At 45.5% G+C, this 20961-nt stretch overlaps 1 protein-coding gene across 1 annotated transcript; it reads right to left on the bottom strand.

Annotated features, from left to right (window-relative positions):
- Positions 1–5177: 5177 nt before the first annotated feature.
- On the bottom strand, positions 5178–20684 carry LOC126996210 (ABC transporter F family member 4-like). The gene is made up of 10 exons (XM_050856535.1): positions 20587–20684; positions 16907–17093; positions 14356–14382; positions 14148–14198; positions 12899–13097; positions 12284–12578; positions 11866–12114; positions 11398–11538; positions 9131–9271; positions 5178–7996 (listed from the first exon to the last, which is right to left on the bottom strand). The coding sequence occupies exons 2-10, from the start codon at positions 17091–17093 to the stop codon at positions 7847–7849; spliced, it is 1440 nt and encodes a 479-aa protein (XP_050712492.1). The 5' UTR covers positions 20587–20684; the 3' UTR covers positions 5178–7846.
- Between the last annotated feature and the right edge of the window lie 277 nt (positions 20685–20961).

The following is a 20961-nucleotide window of genomic DNA, read 5'->3' as shown; positions in this document are numbered from 1 at the left end:
CCTCCTTCTTCCTTTTCTCTTTCCTCTCTTTCTAACTCTCTCTTTCCTTCCCTCCCTCCCCCTCTCTCTCTCCCTCTTTCCCTCCCTCCCTCCCTCCCCCTCCCCCTCCCCTCCATAACACATTCCTCACACACACGCTTGGATCATCTCATCTCGCATTCCGATCACACAGTCTCCCTCGAACCGAATCCAATAAGCGTATGACAAGAGGAAGGAAAAATACTCCTTTATGCAGCCTTAGCGTCCTGTATCTATAAATAACATAACAAAAGTATAAGGGAAAGTATCAGTGTCTGGTGTCCTGTTTCTATAAGGGACGTAACAACAGTATAAGGGGAGGTAACAGTGTCTGGTATCGTGTATTCATAAGCGACATAACAGCAGTATAAGTGAAGGTATCAGTGCCTGGTCTCCGGTGTCTATACGTGACATAAGAGTATAAGGTGAGGTATCAATGTCTGGGATCCTGTTTCTATAAGTGCCATAACAACAGTGTCAGTGATCATATAGTTCGTCATTTTCATCCTTCACGATTCTCTTTTGTTTTCCTTGGGTACGAGAGACCGACTGGGGGCTATTCGGCTGGTTTGGGCTGGATAGGGCGTGGCTAATTGGGCGGGACAGCATGGGATAGGGATGAGATGGGCGGTCTGGGCGGGTAGAAAGGTGAATATGAGGTTGAATGGGGATAGTTGGGTGAGGACTGAGTGGGTGGAAGAGACTGACTGCGGGTCGTTGGGTACATTGGGAGGCAAGAAGCGGGTTTGGGTTGGATAGAGCGTGGCTAGTTGGGCGGGATAGTGTGAGATAGGGATAAGTTAGGCTGGTTGGGCGGGTAGAAAGGTGAATATGAGGTTGGATGAGGACTAAATGGGTGGAAGAGAGCTATTGAGGGGTATTGAGTAGCAAGGAGTGGGTCTATATTGAATTGGGCGTGGCTTGGGCGGGACAGTGTAGGAAGCGGACAAGTTGGGCTGGTTGGGCTGGTCGAATTGGGCGGGCTTTGATAGGGTGTGTAGTTGTGTTAGGCGGGTGAATGCTTAGATTATTCTGCCCAATTTTCGTGTTTATCAGTAAGCTTTCCGGGATGTCTTTACGCGGTGCCAATGTTTTTGTTATTTCGGCTGTTATTGTTATCTTGGTTATTGTGTTATTATGTTGGTGTATGTTGTTATTTTAGGGTGTTATGGTTTGTTTAGCGTCAAGACAGAAGTTAGTGTTCTGTTCGTGATTTGAAGATATACCGCGTTTTAATCAATGAAGAAGAAAAGGAAGAAGATGAAGACGAAAAAGAAGAAGAAGAAGAAGAAGAAGAAGAAGAAGAAGAAGGAACAGTGATTAGCGGGCATTAGTTTTTCTTTATATATCGCCTTTCAACTATATCCTTCACTGCCAAAACATCGAAGCAAAAGAGGAAGAAGAAGAAGAAGAAGAAGAAGCAGTGATTAGCGAGCATTAGTTTTTCTTTATATATCGCCTTTCAACTGTTTCCTTCACTGCCATAACATCGAAGCAAAAGAGGAAGAAATGGAAGAAGAAAAAGCCACATCTCAATATCCAACAGGTACGTATATGCATTTCACCACATCAAACATAACCCAATAACAAAGCCAAATAAACATGAACCCAATATCATACACCCCTTGACCAACTGAACCAGGCAATACTCAAAGACCTCTCCGCCTCTCCCATACAGGTGCTCGCTTTGAGGCACTATAGAGGAAGCCGAACGCGTGACACCTGTTTGCCGGATTTGGAACAAGGGGACCACCTCAAAAGCTTCGGTGAGTATCTGTTGTATTGTAGTGTAATTGCGTTATTTTGTGTTATATTTGTGTTGAAAGTTGAAAAAGATGTCCTTCGTATGCTGGCCGTAATTTGACGATATGTGGCGTGGATAGAGTTATTGAAGAAGAAGAAGATGAAGATGAAGATGCAGAGGAAGAAGAAGAAGAAGAAGAAGAAAGAAAAAGAAAATGAAGATGAAGATGAAGATGAAGACGAAGATAAAGGCGAAGATGAAGAGGAAGAAGAAGAAGAAAAAGAAGAAGAAGAAGAAGAAGAAGAAGAAGAAGGACCAATGATTAGCGGGCTTTTTTTCTCGTTTCCTGTCCTTGAATTGTTTCATTTACTGTAAAAAAAAATGTATGAGGAAAAGAAGAACAGGAAAAAGAAGAAAACAAGAATAAGAACAAGAAAGAAGAAGACAGAACAGAAAGAAGAAAATTTACTTCATTTGCTTTGGTTAATATAGGCAAGAGGAATAGTTTTTTTTTTTTTTTCAAGACAACACAGTCCACGCTAAAATCAAATCTCTCTCTTGTTATCTACCTATCTACCTATCTATCTACCTTTTTTTTCTGTTTTTCTTCTTTTCTTCTTTCGTTTATCATATTGTCTCTTTCTTTTATACTCTCTCTCTCTCTCTCTCTCTCTCTCTCTCTCTCTCTCTCTCTCTCTCTCTCTCTCTCTCTCGCGACAATAATTAATCATTTTGTTCATTAAGAGAGAGAGAGAGAGAGATAGAGAGAGAGAGAGAGAGAGAGAGAGAGAGAGAGAGAGAGAGAGAGCATTCAAATATAAACATCAAAGTCTTAGATTCAATAGATTTACCAAAGTCAGTGATTTTCTATGGTTTCCGATTCCTTATAAGCGATTCAACGACTCGTGTGTGTGTGTGTGTGTGTGTGTGTGTGTGTGTGTGTGTGTGTGTGTGTGTGAGAGAGAGAGAGAGAGAGAGAGAGAGAGAGAGAGAGAGAGAGAGAGAGAGAGGTCACAAAAGTGGGCCTCAAAGTTTGTGTGTTGGTTTAGCAGTTCATTACCTGATGTGTTGACGCTTTCACAAGGAGGAGGAGGAGGAGGAGGAGGAGGAGGAGAGGAAGAGGAGGAGGAGGAGGAGGAGGAGGAGGGGGAGGAAGGTCGAATTAATTGATTAGTTAATTAATCTCCCCGCTTGGCTATATGGGGCAAGTGGAGGAGGAGGAGGAGGATGAGGTGAGGAGGAGGAGGAGGAGGAGCTGATGGAGTAAACTATCAATTCGAATCATTAATCTTTGACATTGCAGAAGCATATTCGGAACGAGGAGGAGGAAGAGGAGGAGGAGGAAGAAGAAGAGGATGATGATGATGAGGAGGAGGAGGAGGAACAAGGGATGCGGGAAGAGAAGACGGAAAAGAAGAGGAGGAGGAGATGGAAGTGAATTAGAAGAAGGAAGAGGAGGAAGAAGAGGGATAAAGAGGAGGAGAAGGAAGAGGAGGAGATGTAGGTGAAGAAGAAGAAGGAAGAGGAAATGAAGGAAGAGGAGATGAAGGAGAGGGAGAAAGAGGAGGAGAAGGAGGAGAAGGAAGAGGAAAAAAAGGAGGAGGAGAAGGAAGAAAGAAGAGAGAAAGGAGGAAATGAAGGAGAGGGATAAAGAGGAGGAGACGGAGGAGAAGGAGGAGTAGGAGACGGAAGAAAGAAGAGGTGAAGGAGAAGAAGGAAGAGTAGATGAAGAAAGAGTAGATGCAGGAGAAAGAGAAAGAGGAGGAGAAGGAGGAGGAAGAGAAGAAAAAGGAGGAGGAGAAGGAAGAAAGGAGAGAGAAAGGAGGAGGAGGAGGAGGAGAAAAGAAAAATAACATTCATATAAGATAAAAAAAAAAGAGATGAAACGATATAGAACTAATTAGCAAAGCAGTCAATTAGGTTCACAAATAACCTACTAACAGCAATACTAATAAAAACAAGACCTAATATAATGTCCCGAAGCCTTCCCCTCAAGTCCCTCTTCTAAAACCCTCAATACAACACGAGCCCAAAAAATCATCTTCTATAGAATACTACCAATAATAATAATGAAAATACCACCCAATGTAACGTCCTCAGTCTTGTCTCCCTCCTCTAAGACCCTGAACACAAGGGAACTCGATATCATTACCGAGGACTTACTCACGAGATGGAAAATTCTACTGCCTCGAGCGGCGCCGTATGATGAGGTGAAAAATGAATCCCTTCTGGCAACCGTGATAACTGCTTGGCCTTGAGGAGGAGGAGGAGTAGGAGGAAGGAGGAGAACTAGAATAAGGAGAAATGAGAGTCAGTAGTGGTCGTTGCTGGTTGTCGAAGTAAAGAAGACGAGGAAGAACAAGAAGAGAAGGGGATGAACGAGGAGGAGGAGGAGGAGGAGGAGGAGGAGGAGGGCGAGGAAGGAGGAGGACTAAAGCAAGGAGGAAAAGAAAGTGGATGCTGGTTTTTGCGTTTTATTGAAGAAAAAAATGAAAACAAGAAGAAAATGGATTGATTACTGCCAAGCCTCCGAGATTTTCAAGAATAATAAGAAGAACGAAATAAATGAAAAGGAAATAAAGAAGAAATGGAGTAAAGAACGAAGTAAAGATAACGGAAACAACAAACAGCTCTTGGGAATTGTGAGTTATTGAAGAAATAAAACAAGGAAGGAAAATTTGGAAGGAACGAAAAAAAGGAAAAAAAAATACAATCGCAGGAGTAAGAAAAAAACAATAAAGGAAAAGGAAATAGCAGCTTTTGGTTTTGAGGAATTGTATGAAAAAATAAAATTGGGAGGAATGAAAAAAGGAAACCTAAAAAAAAAAAAATACAATCGTAGGCGTAAGAAAAAAAAACAATAAAGGAAAAGAAAATAGCAACTTTGGGTTTTGAGGAAGTGTATGAACTTGAAGCACAAAAAAAAAAAGTTAGGAGAAATGAAAAAAAGGGAACCAAAAAAATAATACAATCGCGGAAGTAAGAAAAAAAAAACAATAAAGGAAAATGAAATAGCAGCTTTTGGTTTTGAGGAATTGTATGAACTTGAAGCACAAAAAAAACAAGAAAAGGTTAGGAGAAATGAAAAAAGGGAACCAAAAAAATAATACAATCGCGGAAGTAAGAAAAAAAACAATAAAGAAAATGAAATAGCAGCTTTGGGTTTTGAGGAAGTGTATGAACTTGAAGCACAAAAAAAACAAGAAAAAAAAAGTTAGGAGAAATGAAAAAAAAGAAACAAAAAAAAAGAATACAATCGCGGAAGTAAGAAAAAACAATAAAGAAAAATGAAATAGCAGCTTTTGGATTTGAGGAAGTATATGAAACTGACGCACAAATAAACAAAAACAAAAGAAAACAAGAAACATTTGGAAGGAAAGAAAAAAAGAAGGAACCAGGAAAGCAAACAACCACATCTTAATCTAGAGTTTATTATTAAATACACAATAAATTAAACACATCTTAATAACCAAAACTCATCGTAGTGGTAATAATAATAACAATATAATAATAAGAATAACACACACTCACACAACACATACATCATAATAATATCAAGTACATACAACACGGTAACTATAAAAAAAAAAAAACTAACACAAAACAAAATAAATAAAAAAAATAATATAGGCGAGAGACCAACCTCGCCGGGCTGCTGCGATGTTCCGTGCGAAGCAAGAGACCTTTTTGTATCGTTCTGTCGCCGAGTTGACAAGCGAGACGAAAATGGAAAGATGGCAGACCGTGGCATCCAAAATCCGTACGTGGCCCTTCCCCCCGTGCCCCTCACCCCCCCTCCGTGGCTGGCCCTCCCCTCCCTCACCCAGGAAGGGGCGGGGGGGGAGGGGGGAGGGTCTGGAGGGCCGAGTCACAGCGTCGTCCGTATCCGTCGTCGGGTTTGCGTGTCGCCGAAGTCGTCGTCGGGGGAGTCTCAGGCGAGGCTTCAGACGTGCACTTCTGAGGCCGCTGGACTCCGAGGAATCAGTTCTTTTTTTTAGCTTTTTTTTCTCTCTTGGTAGAGTTTTGCGTAATGAAGGAGAGGGAGGGATGGGAGTGAGGGAGTGGAACCGGAAATTTAGCTCTGAGTGATGTATGTTAGACTAGACATGAAGGAGGAGGAGGAAGAGGAGGAGGAGAAGGTACAGGACAATGATGAAAGCCCTGAGAAAGTGAGGCTGCAGGAGGAAGACAAGGACGAGGAGGAGGAGGAGGAGGAGACATAAGACAATGATGCAAGTGAGGCTGTCGCAACATTAGCATCATCCGGGGACTTAATCCATTTTCTTGCGCTGGTCCAAGGGCTTCGAGGGCTGGCCGGTGGCGGGAGGGGGGAGGGCGGGGGGGACGCGACCTCAACTGCTCCGATGCGCCGCGAGGGAAGGGAAGAAATGAGAGGAGAGGAGAGGCTGGTGCTGGCTGGTTGGTGCTGCACGCTGGTAAAATAGTCTGCTGTCCCATTCTTCTTCTTCTTCGTTGTTTTTCATCTTCTTGTTTTATTCTTGTTCTTTTTGTGGCGAGGGAAAACCTTGGAACCAAATTTTTATGCCGTGGTGACTGGTTGGCTATTACTTGTGAAGGACGGCTGGGAGGGGGATGGAGGGAGTGGTGTCGTGGTGAAGGGACTCATGATTCATACTTTTAAATCACCAAGGCACAGGGGAAGGCCAGGCAGACTTCACGAAACAGGACAAAAAGTGATCGGAACACCAAAAATGATTCTAGCTCTGCCGAAAGAAAACCATGGTGGTGTAGGGACTCAAATGGCTTATACTTTTAGATCACCAGGGCACAGGGGAAGGCCAGGCAGATGTAAGGGAAACAGGACAAGAACAGGAAGCGATCGGGACACCAAAAATGATTCTAGCTCTGCCGAAAGAAAACCGTGGTGATGAAGGGACCCAAATGGCTTATACTTTTAGATCACCAGGGCACAGGGGAAGACTAGGCAGACTTCACGAAAACAGGACAAGAACAAGAAGAGATCGGGACACCAACATGATTTAGCCTGGAGGTCAAAGGGAATCGAAAACTGACTTGACCCTGCCGAAAGAAAGCCAAACAAGACAAGTACAGGAAGTGATCGGGACAGCAAAACGATTCAACCAGGAAGTCAAGGGGAATCGAAACTGAATAAACTCCGTCAAAAAGAAACAAAAAAAAAAAAAAAAAACGCCTCCACTTAAACACTTTGGAATCACTCAAACTATAATGGAAAATTTTACCCCTGAGAGAAATTCTGGGGGGGGGAAACCATGAAAAAAAGAAAGGTGGAAGAAGAAGAGGAGGATTTGAGGGATTTAAAACCAAGTCTCTCAACGAAATGAAAAGCCCGGAGAGGATTACTTGAGATAAGGGACTTGGGAACTTCCTGAGGGCGGGGGGCAGGGGTGTGTGGGGGGACAGGGGGCTACAGGAATTCAGTGGAGGCTTGACAGGGACTTAACAAAACATTCCCAGAGTTGTCGTTGAGTCCCGAAGGATGGTTGTACTAAAAACACCGTGGCACCAACTCTCGCGACGCTGGGTAGAGAACTGAAGATGACCAAGAACGAGGAACAGCAGATAGGATTGTCTCTAACGCTGGCATAGATGACAGTACTTAGAACAACACCTTAGAATCGACCTTAACGATGCTGAATAGTGCTGTAACGAGCCTGAGTAGAACAAGAAGAAGAGCAAGAGACTGCCAAGTGTTAAGAGGCCAAGGGGACAGATAACAGTACTAAAAACAGCACTACAGGACTCTTAACAATGCTGAGGATGACCAGTACTTAAAACAACACCTTAGGATCATTTCTAGATGCTGGACAGTACTGCAAAGAGTCTGAATGGAACAAGAAGAACAAGAGACGAATAACAGTACTAAAAACAGCACTACAGGATTAACTCTAACAATGCTGAAGATGACCAGTACTTAAAACAGCATCATAGTATCATTTATAGATGCTGGACAGTACTGCAAAGACCCTAAAATGAAAAGGAACAAGAAGAACAAGATTGCCGAGAGTCTGAGCAAAGGGAAGCAGTTCTGTAGGTGTTGGCAGCCGTGGCGTCGGGCAGGGCAGCAGCGGCAGGGACCTCAGCTTACTGGTTCCTGGTCTGGCTGGACGAGAGCACCTCCCTCGCCGCCGCCTTGAGCCTCTTGGTAGCCACGGGGGTCACGCGGGCGATGGAGCGCTCGAGGTAGTTGTTGTTCATACCGGTCTTGACTTCCTTGTGCAGCGTGCCTTCAACCTGGGGCGGGAGGGGACGATTAGGGGACAGGCACACAGGCGGACGGTCATATAGTTAGTTAGACAGATAGATAGGAAAAGTGTTAGACAGGTGAGCAGACATGTACATAGCTAGACAGACGAGTATATAAGTAGGTAGACAGAGAGTTAGACGGATAAACAGACATATTAGTAAGCAGACAGACAGGTAAACAGACAAACAGAAATACACTTGCCCAGATAAATGAAAATCAGACAGCAAAGAGAGAGAGAGAGAGAGAGAGACAGAGAGACAGAGACAGAGAGAGAGAGAGACAGAAAGACAGAAAGACAAAGAGTGAAATAGAGATACAAAAGCGTTAGACAGACAGACAGACACTAGGCCGACAGAAATACAGTTAAAACCTCACCCTGACGAAGAGTTAAAAGAGAAATCATATGAGAGGCGGCTGGAAGGGAGCGTAAAAGGTCTAATGAATGGAAGCGAGAGGGAGGCGTATATTCAGAGCAACTAACTAATTGTATATCAGCCCGAATGTATAGGTCACCCCTTTCATGCTCTCTCTCTCTCTCTCTCTCTCTCTCTCATTTCGTTCCATTGTACTTACTCCCTTCTACGTCCTTCTGTTCTTCCCCTTTCTCTATTATGTCCTTCCTTTCTTTCTTCCTTCCTTCCATTTTCCTCTCTTTGTCCGCCTCTGATTTCCTCTCCCTTCTCTTCTCTTATCTCCCTTTCTATCTCTCTCCCTTTCCTTCCTTCCTACGCCTTCCTACACTTATCTCTTATTCTCCCTTCCTGTCTCTCCCTATCCTTCCTTCCTACGCCTTCTTACACCTTTCTTCCTCCCTTACCTATCCCTTCATTACCCATCTACCTCAGTATGTTATCCACCCTCCCTTACCCATTCCCTTCATCTCTTACCTATCTACCTCAATGTGTCACCCTTTTTCTTAACTACTTTATCCATCCTAAGTGTCACCCTTCTTCCCTCCCTCTCTTACCCTTTCTCCCTTACCCATCCCTCCCTTACCCATCCCTCCCTTACCCATCCCTCCCTTACGTATCCCTCCCTTACCCATTCCTTCCCTACCTCCATCTTCCTCCAGCTCTACCTCCCTCCCTTCTTATACCTACATCTGAGTCCGTTTCCCTCACCCTGACGATGTTCGGCCTGGAGATGAAGAACTTGGCCACGCGCGCCTTGCCGTCGGCGGAGACCACAATGTGCATCTTGCCCTTCAGCTCCGGGGACTCGGCGAGGGCGTCCCTGCTGATAGTGTCCTTGCCGAAGCCGTACTGTGGAGGGAAGGGAAGAAGGGCGTTTTAATGAGTTGTAATGTTAGAGTCGGTAGGTGTGAATAACGTTGCTAAATTGTCGTAGTAACGTTAGAGTGATTAGGTGTGAGTAACGTTGCCAGATTGTCGTAGTAACGTTAGAGTGATTAGGTGTGAATAACGTTGCTAGATTGTCGTACTCCGTTCCTCGTATTTCCCGATGTCCATCCCCAAAACTGTTTCCCGGGCCACAATAACGAGATATATTTGTAGTTATTGTTGAAATGGTTTAGTATTCCTGTTTCCTGGTGATATTTAAGGGGGAGAAGCTGGTGAAGGTGATGCTGCTATGAGGACGATAATCTGGCGTGAGTGTGTCCTAGGAAATGTTAGTGAGGTATGTATTTCATCACATGGTTTTCTTATTAAACTTATAATCTGTTACCCTTCTCTTTTCCTCCCTTCCCTTCCCTTCCTTTCATTCCCTTCTCTCGCCTTCCTTCCCTTCCCTTCCTTCCTTTCCATTCCTTCATCTCCCTTCCTTACCTTATTTTCTGTTACCCTTCTCTTTTCCTCCCTTCCCTTCCCTTCCCTTCCTTAACGAACCTCTTCCTTTCATTCCCTTCTCTCTCCTTCCTTCCCTTCCCTTCCTTCCTTTCCATTCCTTCATCTCCCTTCCTTACCTTACTTATCCTTCTCTTCTCTTTTCCTCCCTTCCCTTCCCTTCCCTTCCTTAACGAACCTCTTCCTTTCATTCCCTTCTCTCTCCTTCCTTCCCTTCCTTCCCTTTCCTTTGTTTTTCTTCCCTTTCCTTACCCACTCATTTTCCTTCCCTTTCTTTACCTTCCCTTCCCTTACTTGCCCTTCTCATCTCCTTCCTTCCTTTCCTATCCTCTTCCCTTCACCCTTCCCTTTCCTTCCTTCCCTTCCATCCCTTCCCTCCTTCCTTCCTTGCCTATCCTCTTCCCTTCACCCTTCCCCCTTCCCTTTCCTTCCTTCCCTTCCATCCTTTCCCTCCTCCCTTCCTTCCTTCCTTCCTTCCCCTTCCTTCCTTTCCCTTCCTCATACATATCCTAACTCCTTTCATCATCGTCTTTTCATATTAATTTCATCACTTTCATTTCTTTTTTTACCTCTATCGCTAAAGGTAACAAAAAAAAAAGGGAAAGGAAAAGGTGAGGGTATTAACCATCTCTATAAACAGGTGAGCAGGTCGCCGTCGTTAATTGAATAGCGTCCAAAACTCCTCCAGGTAGGACTTAGAAGAAGCACCTGAAGTATTTATTAATTTCAAGGGTCGCGTGTCGAGTTTTATTTTAGTATCCCTTTCAATTTCTTTCCCCGTTTTCTTTTTTCGTGTTTTTTTTTAGAGAGAGAGAGAGAGAGAGAGAGAGAGAGAGAGAGAGAGAAAGCGTTCCTAGAAGAGCCATTAGTATCATGACCTTGTTTCTATTTTGGTTTTGAGAGAGAGAGAGAGAGAGAGAGAGAGAGAGAGAGAGAGAGAGAGAGAGAGAGAGAGAGAGAGAGAGAGAGATCAAATGATTCTCGGAAAGCACTAAATTGGAATGGATGAAAATATTAATCATTGGCAATTTCATCATCTCTCATCGTTACCCTTCGTGTATTACTCATTTCCTCACTTTTCTGTTACTTTTCCTATTTTCCTGCCATTTTTTTTTTTTTACTTTCCTGTCACTGTCATATATTTTTTTTTAAAGCTATTTTCAATCTCACTCTCTTTGCATAATTCTCGCTTTTCTTTGCAATATTTCTTTCTCTCCAGTCAATACCGAAGTTTGTAAGCCATTGCCTCACTTTCTCAGCCACCCTTATTATTTTTTTTGTTTTTTACTCATAGCATTTCCAGTATCTTCACGCTCTTAGTAATCATTTTTCTTTCCTCACTGTCCAATCATTATTTTCACTACCATCACCTTCCTTCACTTCTTTCACCTTACTGGCACTGAAAACCAATTCTTCCTTCACTTTCCTATCATTACCGTAACTACCAACACCCTATTCGTCCCCTCACCAGCGTCCCTCTACTATCCCACCCCTCATTACCATCCATTTCCTCTCCCTCTCCTCACTACCTTCCCTTTTCTCTCCCTCCTCACTTCTTTCCCCTTCCCCCTTCCCCTCCTCACCTTCCTAGCCACTTTGAGGTTGACGGGACCAAGCGTAAACTGGGTCCTGATCTCCTTGGCTCCCTTCCTGTTGAGCACCTTAACGTCCCCTCGGCGGCGCAGCGTGGAGATTCCCGTCACGGAGGCCCGGCTTGTGCGCACCTGGGGGGAAGGGGAGAGAAAATGGGGAGGGAGTTAGAAAGAGGGGTGATGGGAAGGGGTGAGGGAAGGGGTGATGGTTTGGTTGGGTTGTTTAGTTGCCTGCCTGTTTGGTTTGGTTGTTGTGTTAGTTTTTGTTTATTATTTTTATTTCTTTTGTTTTGGTTCAATTGTGTCGTTTTTTTAAAGTCTTTTGTAGCTTCTGTTTGTTCGTTTGTCTGTTTCTATCTTCATTTACGTTCTCATTCATGATTTCTTAGTTTCATTTAGTATTTCCTCTCTATCTCTCTCTTTCTATCTATCTATCTATCTATCTATCTATCTACTTACTCGTGGGGGAGCCTTCCTGGTCTTCCTCTTTCCGCTCTTGCCCTTCTTTGCTCCCTTCTTTCCGCTCTTCTTGTTTCCCTTCTTCTCGCCCTTCTTGCCGCCCTTCTTGCCTCCCTTCTTGCCCTTGCCCTTCTTCCCGGCCTTCTTGTTGTCTCCGCTGTCTGGCTTCTTCTTGCGGGCAGTCACCACGGCTTCGTCAATCTCCTCCTCCTCCATCTCGGCGTCGCGCTTCTCTCTCTCAAGTCCACCCTGAAAACATGAAAGGAAAACGGGCATTGATTTTATTTCCTTAATGTTTACCCTGAAAGAAGGAAAGAAAATGGTCGTTGATTTGCATTAGAGAAGATTGTTTTTTGACGGTAACTTCTTTATTTTTTGGTTTACTTCTTTTGAGTCTGTATATGGGGCGCTAATTTACCTCCAATTCCTCGTCGGCCTCCTCCTCCTCCTCCTCAATGTGCTCCTCCACCTCGTCCTCCACCTCCCTCTTCTTCCTCGTCTCCACTGCCACGGGAGACTCGGGTGCCGCCGCCTCCTGCTGCTCGCCCTCCACCACCTGCTCCACCTGCTCCACATCCAGGCTCAGGTCCTTAGGGTGGCGGCTGCTCTTTCTCTGCTTCTTCTCTCCCTCCCCCTTCTTTCCTCCCTTCTTTTCTCCCTTCTTCTTTCCCTTCTTCTCTCCCTTCTTGCCTTCCTTCTTTCCTCCCTTCTTTCTGTTGGTGGGAGAGAAGAATAGATTGGTTAGTGTTTTTTCTTCCTCCTCTTTCTCTTCCTCCACCTCCTCCTCTTGCTTCTCTTCCTCCTCCTCCTCCTCCTGCTCCTCCTCCTCCTCCTCCTATTACTACTACTACTACTACTTATAACTATATGAAAACATGAATTAGACAAAGTATATAACCTCTCTCTCTCTCTCTCTCTCTCTCTCTCTCTCTCTCTCTCTCTCTCTCTCTCTCTCTCTCTCTCTGTCTATCTATCTATCTATCTATCTATCTATCAATCAATCTCTCATCCCCCCTTTCCTATTCCTCCTTACCCCTTGTTCTTCTTCTTCCCCTTCCCTCCTTCCTTTTCGTCCTTCGTCTTGTTCTTCTTCTTGCCGTCTTCGCTGAGGCTCACGGTCAAGGGGTCGTTGCGGGTCCTGGAGAAGGAGTTGATGCGCCTCAGGACGGTGTCGATGAAGTTGTTGTAGCGAGTGACGTCCACCTCCCCCCCGCTACCGTCATCGGCCTTGCCTGCGTGCGTGAAGGAAGAGAGAGAGAAAGGTGTGTCGGTTAAGGAGAGAGTAAGAGGTGGTTAGATTTTGGTTGAGGTTTTTGCATTTTGGTTGCTCACTGGTTTGGGTTTAGATAGACTGGAAGATGAAGTGGTTAGAATGAAAGAGTTAGGGCTTGGACAGAATGGAAGACAGAATGAATAGAAGGGACTGGAAGATTGAATGAATAAAATAGTAGAGTTAGGGCTTAGAGAGAATGGAAGACAATGAATAGAAGGGACTGGAAGAGAGAATGGGAAGAATGGGAGAGTTAGGGCTTGGACAGGATGGAAGATAAAATGAATAGACGAGACTGGGGTTAGAAAGGAGAGGAAAATAAGAATGGGGAACGGGGAGAGATAGGATGAGGATGACGGGGAAGAGGAGAAGGAAGAAGAAGAGGAGGAAGGGAGGAGGAGGAGGCGGGGGAGAGAGGAATGAGGATGTGGCCGCAGAAGGCAAAATGAGAAAGCTGGTCGGTTGTGGTCAAGTTTTGGGAAGGAGGAGACGAACTGGTTTTAACGGAGGTGGGGGGAAGGAGGACGCGTTGTGGGAGAAGACAGAATAGGGAGGGGAGAGGAAAGGGGAGGGAGACAGGTGGGGAGAAACTGTAACCTCAAGAAGTGGACGTTGAAGAGGGGAGAAGAAGAGGGGGAGAGAGTAGGAGTTGAAGAAGGGAGAAGGGGAGGATGTTAGGTTATGAGATTTGGGTTGAGTGAAAAGAAAGATGTAGATTGTAGAGCAAGAAAGAGAGAAAGATACAAAAAAAGAAAGATGAAAAGAAGAAAAAGATTGGAAAGAAGGAAAGGAAAGAAGAAAGAAAAAGGAAGAATGGATGAACGATATAGATTGCAGAGAAAGAAAGAGCGAAAGAAGAAAAGAAAGATTAGAAAGAAGGAAAGAAAGGAAGAAAGAATGAACGTTAGCAAGAAGGAGAAGAGAGAAAGAAGTACTAAAATAAGAAGAAAAAAAATAAGTATGCATTTGAATGAATTAAAAAAGAACTAAATAAACAATGGCTTTAACTTACGTCCTTCACGATCGACGCCCGCAACCTCATCGTCATCATCAGCAGCAGCAGCTAAAAGAGAAAACGAACACCTTGACCAAAACTTAAGGAGGGACTAAGCAAAAATGAGGCAGGTGTAGATGTACCGCCCAGTAAATCATAATAATAGTAATGATGATAATAATAATAATAATAATCTTGTGAACAGTTATAAATATGACAGTCTTACCTGCAGCCAATTCCTCCGCTTCGTTATCTGTGAAGAAGAGAGAAAAATAAAAAGAGGTTAGATTATTGGTGACGCACACACACACACAAAATAAATAAATAAATAAATAAATAAATAAATAAATAAATAAACACAGACAGACAGACAGATGGACAGACAGACAGTTACACAAGACAGACATCGTATGCTTAAAAAAAAGTTAAAAAAAAAGAAGTTAAAAAAACGAAAAAAAAACGGTATTGACCAAATTTTATGCACAGGAAGCACAAACCCCCCCCCTCCCCCTTTCCCCTCCCCCCCATCCCCGGAACGCAAATTGGGGAAATCTAACGTTTTGACCTCCCCCCCTCTCCCCCCTCTCCCTGACCCCTCTCCACCCCCTCTCTCCTTCACCCCCCAACCTTGCAATTTTCACTCCCCTTCCTCACCCCCCTCACCCTACTTACATCTCCCCTCCCTTCCTCCCCCTTCTTCTCTCCCCTCCCTCTCCTCTTAAGACCTGTTTCCCTCCCCCCTTCCTGACCCCTCTCCCCCCTCCCTCCCTCACCCCCCACCTCCTGCAATTTTCACCCCAATTCCTCAACTCCCCTCCCCCTACTTACATCTCCCCTCCCTTCCTCCCCCTTCTCTCTCTCCCACACACACACACACTCAAGACCTGTTTCCCTCCCACCCACCTCAAAAAAGAACCGTGAAAATTGTTGATATTCTTCCACGTGTGTGTAGGCGGAAGGAGAGAGAGAGAGAGAGAGAGAGAGAGAGAGAGAGAGAGAGAGAGAGAGAGAGAGAGAGAGAGAGAGTGAGGAAGGAGGAAAAGGAAACAGAGGAAAATAAAAGAAGAGGGAGAGGAAAGAGAATAAGAAAGGGAGGGATAAAGAAGGGAGATAAAAGAGAGGAAGAGAAGGAAAATTAAGAAAAAAGAAATGGGAGAAAGAAAAAGGGAGATAAAGGAAATAGGAAAGCGATAAAGAGAATGAGAGAATGAGAATGAGAGACAGAAAATGAGAGATAGAGGAAGAAAAATTGGGAGAGAGGAAAAAATTAAGGGGCGGGAAAAAAAAAGAAAAACTGAGTAAAGAAGCACAGAGGAAGAGAAAGAAAGAAAGGAAGAAGAAAACAATAGAAGGAAGGATGGAAGAGGAAGAGGAAGAGGAGGAGGAGGAAAGAGGGAACTAGCTGAAACAAGTTAAAGAAAAAAAAAAGAAGAGGAAGAAGAGGAAATGAACTAGATGGAACAGGTTTGAAGAGGAAAGAGGAAAGAAGAATTTGTGATAGTGTGAAGGAGGAAGAGGAAGAAGAGGAAGAGGAAAAGGAGGAGGAGGAGGAAAAACTGGCCCTTACAAGTATTTTTTTTCTTCTTTTCTTTATATTTTAAGTCAACGTTTTAAAAAGTGTTGAATTTACTGTTACAAGAAATAGTTACCGAATTTTACTTATTTTATCTAATCTAGGAGGAGGAGGAGGAGAGGAAGAGGAGGAGGAGGAGGAGGAGGAGGAGGATCTCAGCTCTCAACTCACATGACGCAATTTCTGTGGATCATGTAAGTGGCATCTCTCTCTCTCTCTCTCTCTCTCTCTCTCTCTCTCTCTCTCTCTCTCTCTCTCTCTCTCTCTCTCTCTCTCTCTCTCTCAACCTGTCTTTACGTGGGTGATGAAGAGAGAATGAGAGAAAATTGCGGAGGAGGAGGAGGAAGCAGAAGAAGAAGAAGAAGAAGAAGAAGAAGAAGAGGAAGAAGAAGAAGAGAAAGAAGAAGAAGAGAAAGAAGAAGAAGAAGAAGAAGAGAAAGAAGAGAAAGAAGAAGAAGAGAAAGAAGAAGAAGAAGAAGAAGAATCCGAAACTGTTAAATCGTCATGACTTGCGTTCGGATACTGTCATTGTAACTCTTCCCATTGCTGCTGTTGTAGTTAGTATCGTACCCTTGTTGTTGTTACCATACCCTTGTTGTTATTATCGTACCCTCCACATTGAAATTCACTCCCATGCCCTCCTTATCCTACCCCAAGGTCCTACGCTAACCCAAAAAGCTGCAATACCAAGTTCCTGCAGTCCCAACTTAAGAAGGATCTCTAGGACACTCACCGCAGGACTCCTTGACTACATCGGACCTTACCTCCACATTCAAATTCACTCCCATGCCCTCCTTATCCTACCCCTAGGTCCTACGCTAACCCAAAAAGGCAGCAATACCAAGTTCCTGCAGTCCCAACTTAAGAAGGATCTCTAGGACACTCACCGCAGGACTCCTTGACTACATGGGACCTTACCTCCACATTCAAATTCACTCCCATGCTCTCCTGATCCTACCCCAAGGTCCTACGCTAACCCAAAAAGCTGCAATACCAAGTTCCTGCAGTCCCAACTTAAGAAGGATCTCTAGAACACTCACCGAATAGATCCTGGAGGACTCCTTGGCTACATCTGACCTTAACTCCACATTCAAATTGACTTCCATGTCCTCCTTATCCTACTGCAAGGTCCTACGCTAACTCAAAAAGCTGCAATACCAAGTTCCCGCAGTCCAAACTTAAGAAGGACCTCTAGAACACTTACCGAAAAAATCCTGCAGGAGCCTGGCCGCGTCGAGTCTTCCTTCCTCGTCCAGTTCGACATGCACAACCGGCAACGCCTCGGGCTCCTCCACGGCATGCACTTCTTCCACGGCCACGGGGGCTTCCTGGGCGAGGGTCAGCCCCACCGCCACCCCCAGCACGGCGCCCAAAAATACTATAAGACGCATCTGTGGGGAAAGAAGAGAGGGAACATGAACACTGGAGGAGGGGGACACTGAGGCGTTTGGTGAATAGATTGGGAAGAAACTGGACGTATTAGGGGGAGAAAAGAGAGGACATAAGAGACGATGAAGAACGTGAGTAAGAAGAGGAGATAAAAAAAGAGATGACATATGAGACGATGAAGAACGTGAGTAAGAAGAGGAGATAAAAGAAAATACCGAGGCGTTTGGTGAATAGATTGGGAAGAAAGTAGACTTGTTAGAGGGAGAAAAGAGAGGACATAAGAGACGATGAAGAACGTGAGTAAGAAGAGGAGATAAAGAAGATATTGTGGAGTTTGGTTAACATAGTAGAGATAAAATGGGATTGTTAGAGAGAAAAGAATGAGTTACATAGAAAGAATTAGATGCTTTTGCAGATGAAGGTGACAAAGAACATGAACGAGTAAGAAGAACATAAGAACTGAAGAAGGGGAGGGAGGGGACTCTGGCGCTCAGTGAATTTATTGGAAAGAAAACGGCGTGTTAGAAAAAAATTGGATATAGCGAGGACATGAGAATAAGACCAAGAACATAAAAGCTTAAGACGATAGCGAACATTAATGGCAAGACGAGAAGGAGAGGAAGATAAGATTGAGGCGTTAAAGATGTGTTAGAGAGAAAGAGAAGAAAAAAAGGGATATAGAGAGGGCTGACACGCATTTGCAGGGAAAGACAAGAAAGAACGAAGGAGAAAGAGGAGAAGGAGAGAAAGATTAAATTGACCTATATGATGGTTTTGAGGGACAGAGGGTGTATAAGGGAGAGAAAAGAATAGGTGATAGACAGGAAATAAGAAACGAAAAAAAAAAGTGTGAATAGACAAGAGGAAGAAGAGGAGAAGGATATTGTAGTGTTAAGTTGACATATTGGAGGAAAAATTAGCTACTTGGAGGGAGGAAAGAATGGGTTATGGAGGGAAAATTGAAGGGTTGAGGAGGTGGAAAGAGGAAGGGAGGAGAGGAAGGGAGTGTATGGAGGAAAAATGGGCTTCTTGGAGGGAGGAAAGAATGGGTTATGGAGAGGAAATTGAAGGGTTGAGGAGGTGGAAGGAGGAGAGGAGGAAAGAAAGGGAGTGTATGGAGGAAAAATGGGCTTCTTGGAGGGAGGAAAGAATGGGTTATGGAGAGAAAATGAGAGGAAGGGAGGGAAGGAAGGGAGTGCATGGAGAGAATGTGAGAGAGAGAGAGAGAGAGAGAGAGAGAGAGAGAGAGAGAGAGAGAGAGAGAGAGAGAGAGAGAGAGAGTAATGCATAATCAAGTATATTTTTTTCTATTTTTTTTCTCTCTCTTCCTCTTTTCTTCTCTTCTACATTCCATCATACAATTATCCCTTCCTTTCCCTTCCCTTTCCCTCTCCTCTCGTCCTTCCGCTTCCTTCCTCATACCCTTTCATTCCATTTCATTCCGTTACCCTTCCCTTCCTCCTCCTCCTCCACCTCCTCCTCCTCCTCCTCCTCTTCCTTCTCCTCTTCCTCCTCCTCTTCCTCCACCGCCAAGGGTAAGGTTTTAATTTCCTGAGGTCATTACATTCTTCCCACGCGTCCTCTTCCTCCCTCCCTCTCTCCCTCTCTCTCCCTCTCTCTCCCTCTCTCGGTAAGCGTCTGGGGTCATTGAACGTCTTGAACTTAGAGAGAGAGAGAGAGAGAGAGAGAGAGAGAGAGAGAGAGAGAGAGAGAGAGAGAGAGAGAGAGAGAGAGAGAGAGAGAGAGAGAGAGAGAGAAGGGGGGGAGGCAATCATCGTCATCATCATCATCATCATTATCTTTATCGTCATTATAATAAGAGATGAAAATAATTGGGCACTCATCTCTACTTTTTTTTTTTTTTTTTTTTTTTGCCCTTGAGATTCTCCCTTTACTAAAAACAAAAACAAAACAAAACCAGTAAGGTCCAGGTGGCTTTGTGGTTCTGGTTCTCGACTCGCGATTCAAGTGTTCTGAGTTCGATCCCGTCTCTCGGCAGCTTCTTAGGGAGCCTCAGCGTTCCCTTGTAACCCTCACAGCTGCATGGTCTTGGCTGCCCTTCTCGGGGAGACTTTAATCTTCCGGTAACCGTTCGGTCATGTTGTAATTTTTTTTATATATGCTTAGCCAAAGAGAGACTGAGGCGTGACGTTGTAGTAGTTAATGCTGATCCAGTTGTTCTCAATTATTTTCCATTAAGATAACGCTCATCCTTTTTTTCACTCATGATTAATGCGACCCGGTGTCCAGAGGGCGGCACGTGACTCCACTCTTGAACTGTTACCACGTAACTCCAGTCAGGAACTGTTACGACTGTTGTCCAGTCGGGTTGGATCTGAGTGGAGCAGGATCGCGGTGCAGTGGTGCGGCGCAGCGCGCAAGAACGTGCGCAAACTTCTTATTACTTGTATTGTTGCGTGGCGGCGGCGCCGCGTTGTGTCTCGGCAGTCACGGCCGCGTTGCAGCGGCGCGACGGAAGTGAGGTAATCATTGGAGGCGGCGAGGGTGGGGCAGGTGGCAGGGGGGGGTGAGGGCAGCGGGGTGAGAAGCGTGTTATTAGCGCGCCGCACGGGGTCACAGGGTCATGCCTCGGGAATGTGGGTCAGGCGGTCGCTGCTCCCAGGACCAAGTTCACGCCAGCGTGTGGCCGCCGCGCCGGGCAGAGCCTGGCGTGGCCCGCACGCCTGCCGCCCTACTAATGGCGCGCCCGTGCGCCATCACGCCGTTATGTGTTCAAGTATGCAAGGCACACATGGCTGCCGCGGGGTATGAAAAAGTTTTTAAAGCATTTTTCCTCCCTCATGCTTTCAATGATTTCTGTTCTAAAACGTTTCAACTTGGCGCGTCATACATTAGAGGGAACTTTTTCAGCTGATGGCTTGAGGGACGTGTTCCCGGGTGACGTGCGGCAACGCCTGGCTGACATGGCGTCTGTACAGCCCTGAGAGCGGCCGTGGTCATGGTCAGTTGTTGGAATCTGAGGGAATGAATGAATCAACACAAAGTGTTGGGCGGGGCACAGCACCCCCGCACCCTGCCCGGAACTAGCTGCTGGGTAGGGCTGCCCCACGAGTCAGGGGTTGGAAGACAGCAGCAGTATTGTGAGATGTGACGTCTGAGGGCAGATCAGTCCTTCGGGTGCCCGTAGTATCAATAGGGACGTTGGTGTGCCACACTCGTGGACGGCACCGGCACCAGCAGCACCACCGATCAGTCTTGGCGCATGACCCGCCGCGAGGCTTGGGACATGGTCGCCTCGGAGCGGCGCCGCCGTCAGGGGAGGGAGCGAACTTTGGCGGAGGCGGCTGCGGCGGGGATCATGTGCTACAGCGGCGGACCATATCCCGCAGCCTCCTCGCGGCGCCGCAGCATGTCCAGCGCGGCCGCGGCGCCCCGGAGTCATTGGCCGAGGCAGCCACATACGCGACCATCACCACCACCACCAGTAACACCACCAGCAACACCACCAACACCACCACAATCACCCCTACGCACCTCTCTCACTCCAGGCTCCTGCTAGCAACTGAGGTGCCTCTCCCCGTCGGGCCCCGTTTTATACGTGACCTACAGAAGACTTCGACTCGGAATCCACCCAAGAGAAACTCGGCGGCGGCCGCGAAACCCGCCCGTAACCAGGTCAGCGGAGGGGAACAGTTACGGCGAGGGGCTCCCGCCGTGTGTGTGTGTGTGTGTGTGTGTGTGTGTGTGTGTGTGTGTGTGTGCGTGTGTGTGTGTTTCTAATTAGCTTAAAAATTCGTTCATGCAGCTGATTCCGTCCTCCCATCCCGTTTTAGAAGAAAATAAAAGAATAGGACTTGAAAGGAGGGTGAAGAAAGAAGGTGGATGAAGGAGGAGGAGGAGGAGGAGAAG

This window comes from Eriocheir sinensis, chromosome 9, assembly GCF_024679095.1.
Source record: "Eriocheir sinensis breed Jianghai 21 chromosome 9, ASM2467909v1, whole genome shotgun sequence".
NCBI classification, from domain to species: Eukaryota; Metazoa; Arthropoda; class Malacostraca; order Decapoda; family Varunidae; genus Eriocheir; species Eriocheir sinensis.
Note: the sequence above shows the minus strand (reverse complement) of the source record. Positions and strands in the feature narration are given on the sequence as shown.

Bases quoted from the DNA above. Each gene is read 5' to 3' on its own strand.
- LOC126996210 (XM_050856535.1), bottom strand. From the start codon at position 17,093: ATGCGTCTTATAGTATTTTTGGGCGCCGTGCTGGGGGTGGCGGTGGGG. The intron at 12,579-12,898 runs GTAAGGAGGAAT...TCCCACCAACAG, and splicing joins GGGAAGAAGAAGAACAAGGG to AAAGAAGGGAGGAAAGAAGG. The intron at 11,539-11,865 runs GTAAGTAGATAG...CCTTCCCCCCAG, and splicing joins CCAGGAAGGCTCCCCCACGA to GTGCGCACAAGCCGGGCCTC.